At 53.1% G+C, this 627-nt stretch overlaps 1 protein-coding gene across 1 annotated transcript in view; it reads right to left on the bottom strand.

The window, feature by feature from the left end:
* The window catches only part of LOC118451760 (hydroxysteroid dehydrogenase-like protein 2), a gene marked incomplete at its 5' end in the record, with an annotated part of 5,892 nt that extends 5,537 nt beyond the window's left edge, over positions 1-355 (bottom strand). Inside the window, one exon of the mRNA XM_035889355.1 lies at positions 158-355. Within this exon, the coding sequence (XP_035745248.1) occupies positions 158-355 (198 nt within the window). The remainder of the gene's footprint in view (positions 1-157) is intronic.
* Between the last annotated feature and the right edge of the window lie 272 nt (positions 356-627).

The following is a 627-nucleotide window of genomic DNA, read 5'->3' as shown; positions in this document are numbered from 1 at the left end:
GCCGAAGTCGGCCCCGCGACGGAGCATCACGGAGCACAGAACGCGAGGTGGTCTGTCTCGGGACCAGCTTGAAAAGGGGAGTGCTTCTGTTTGAAACCGCCCAGCGCCTTTTGCTAGGAGCGCGAGCACGTGCAGGTTGTGCGAGCGGTGGTCTTACCCGACAGTTCAAACTGAAAGACGCCCTGAGTAGTTCGCACGTACTCTTCACTCATCGCCCCCTGAATAACTCTGAACGTTTCTGCCACAGCACTCGACGACTTGGCCGCAGCAGATTCTGAGGGCACCTTAGCTCCACCTGGCCCTTCGTGCTGGGATCCGCTTGCTTTCTCCTCCTCTTTGGATGCCTGGGAAGCACCTACAGGGAAGAGATCGCGTGTCTCTTTCCAACGCAACATGCTCTAAAACTGCACGGAGAAACATGCCCAGAGAACTCCTCCATTTGAAAAGCTCTAAGCTTCACAGCAGGGAAGTGAGTATTTTCCCATCTCGGTGCTCATACAGAGAAAGGACGCTCCTAGCACCGGGGAATCTGGACAGGTGAGGAGCACCAAGGTAATTCTGCAATACATTTCACTTCCTAATACGTCAAAAGAAAAGTGAAAATAAAACCACAGCAAAATCCTGACT

The sequence above is a fragment of the Egretta garzetta genome, unplaced genomic scaffold, assembly GCF_000687185.1.
Source record: "Egretta garzetta isolate BGI_Z169 unplaced genomic scaffold, ASM68718v1 scaffold532, whole genome shotgun sequence".
Classification (NCBI taxonomy): Eukaryota; Metazoa; Chordata; class Aves; order Pelecaniformes; family Ardeidae; genus Egretta; species Egretta garzetta.
This window is presented reverse-complemented; position numbering and strand designations above follow the sequence as displayed.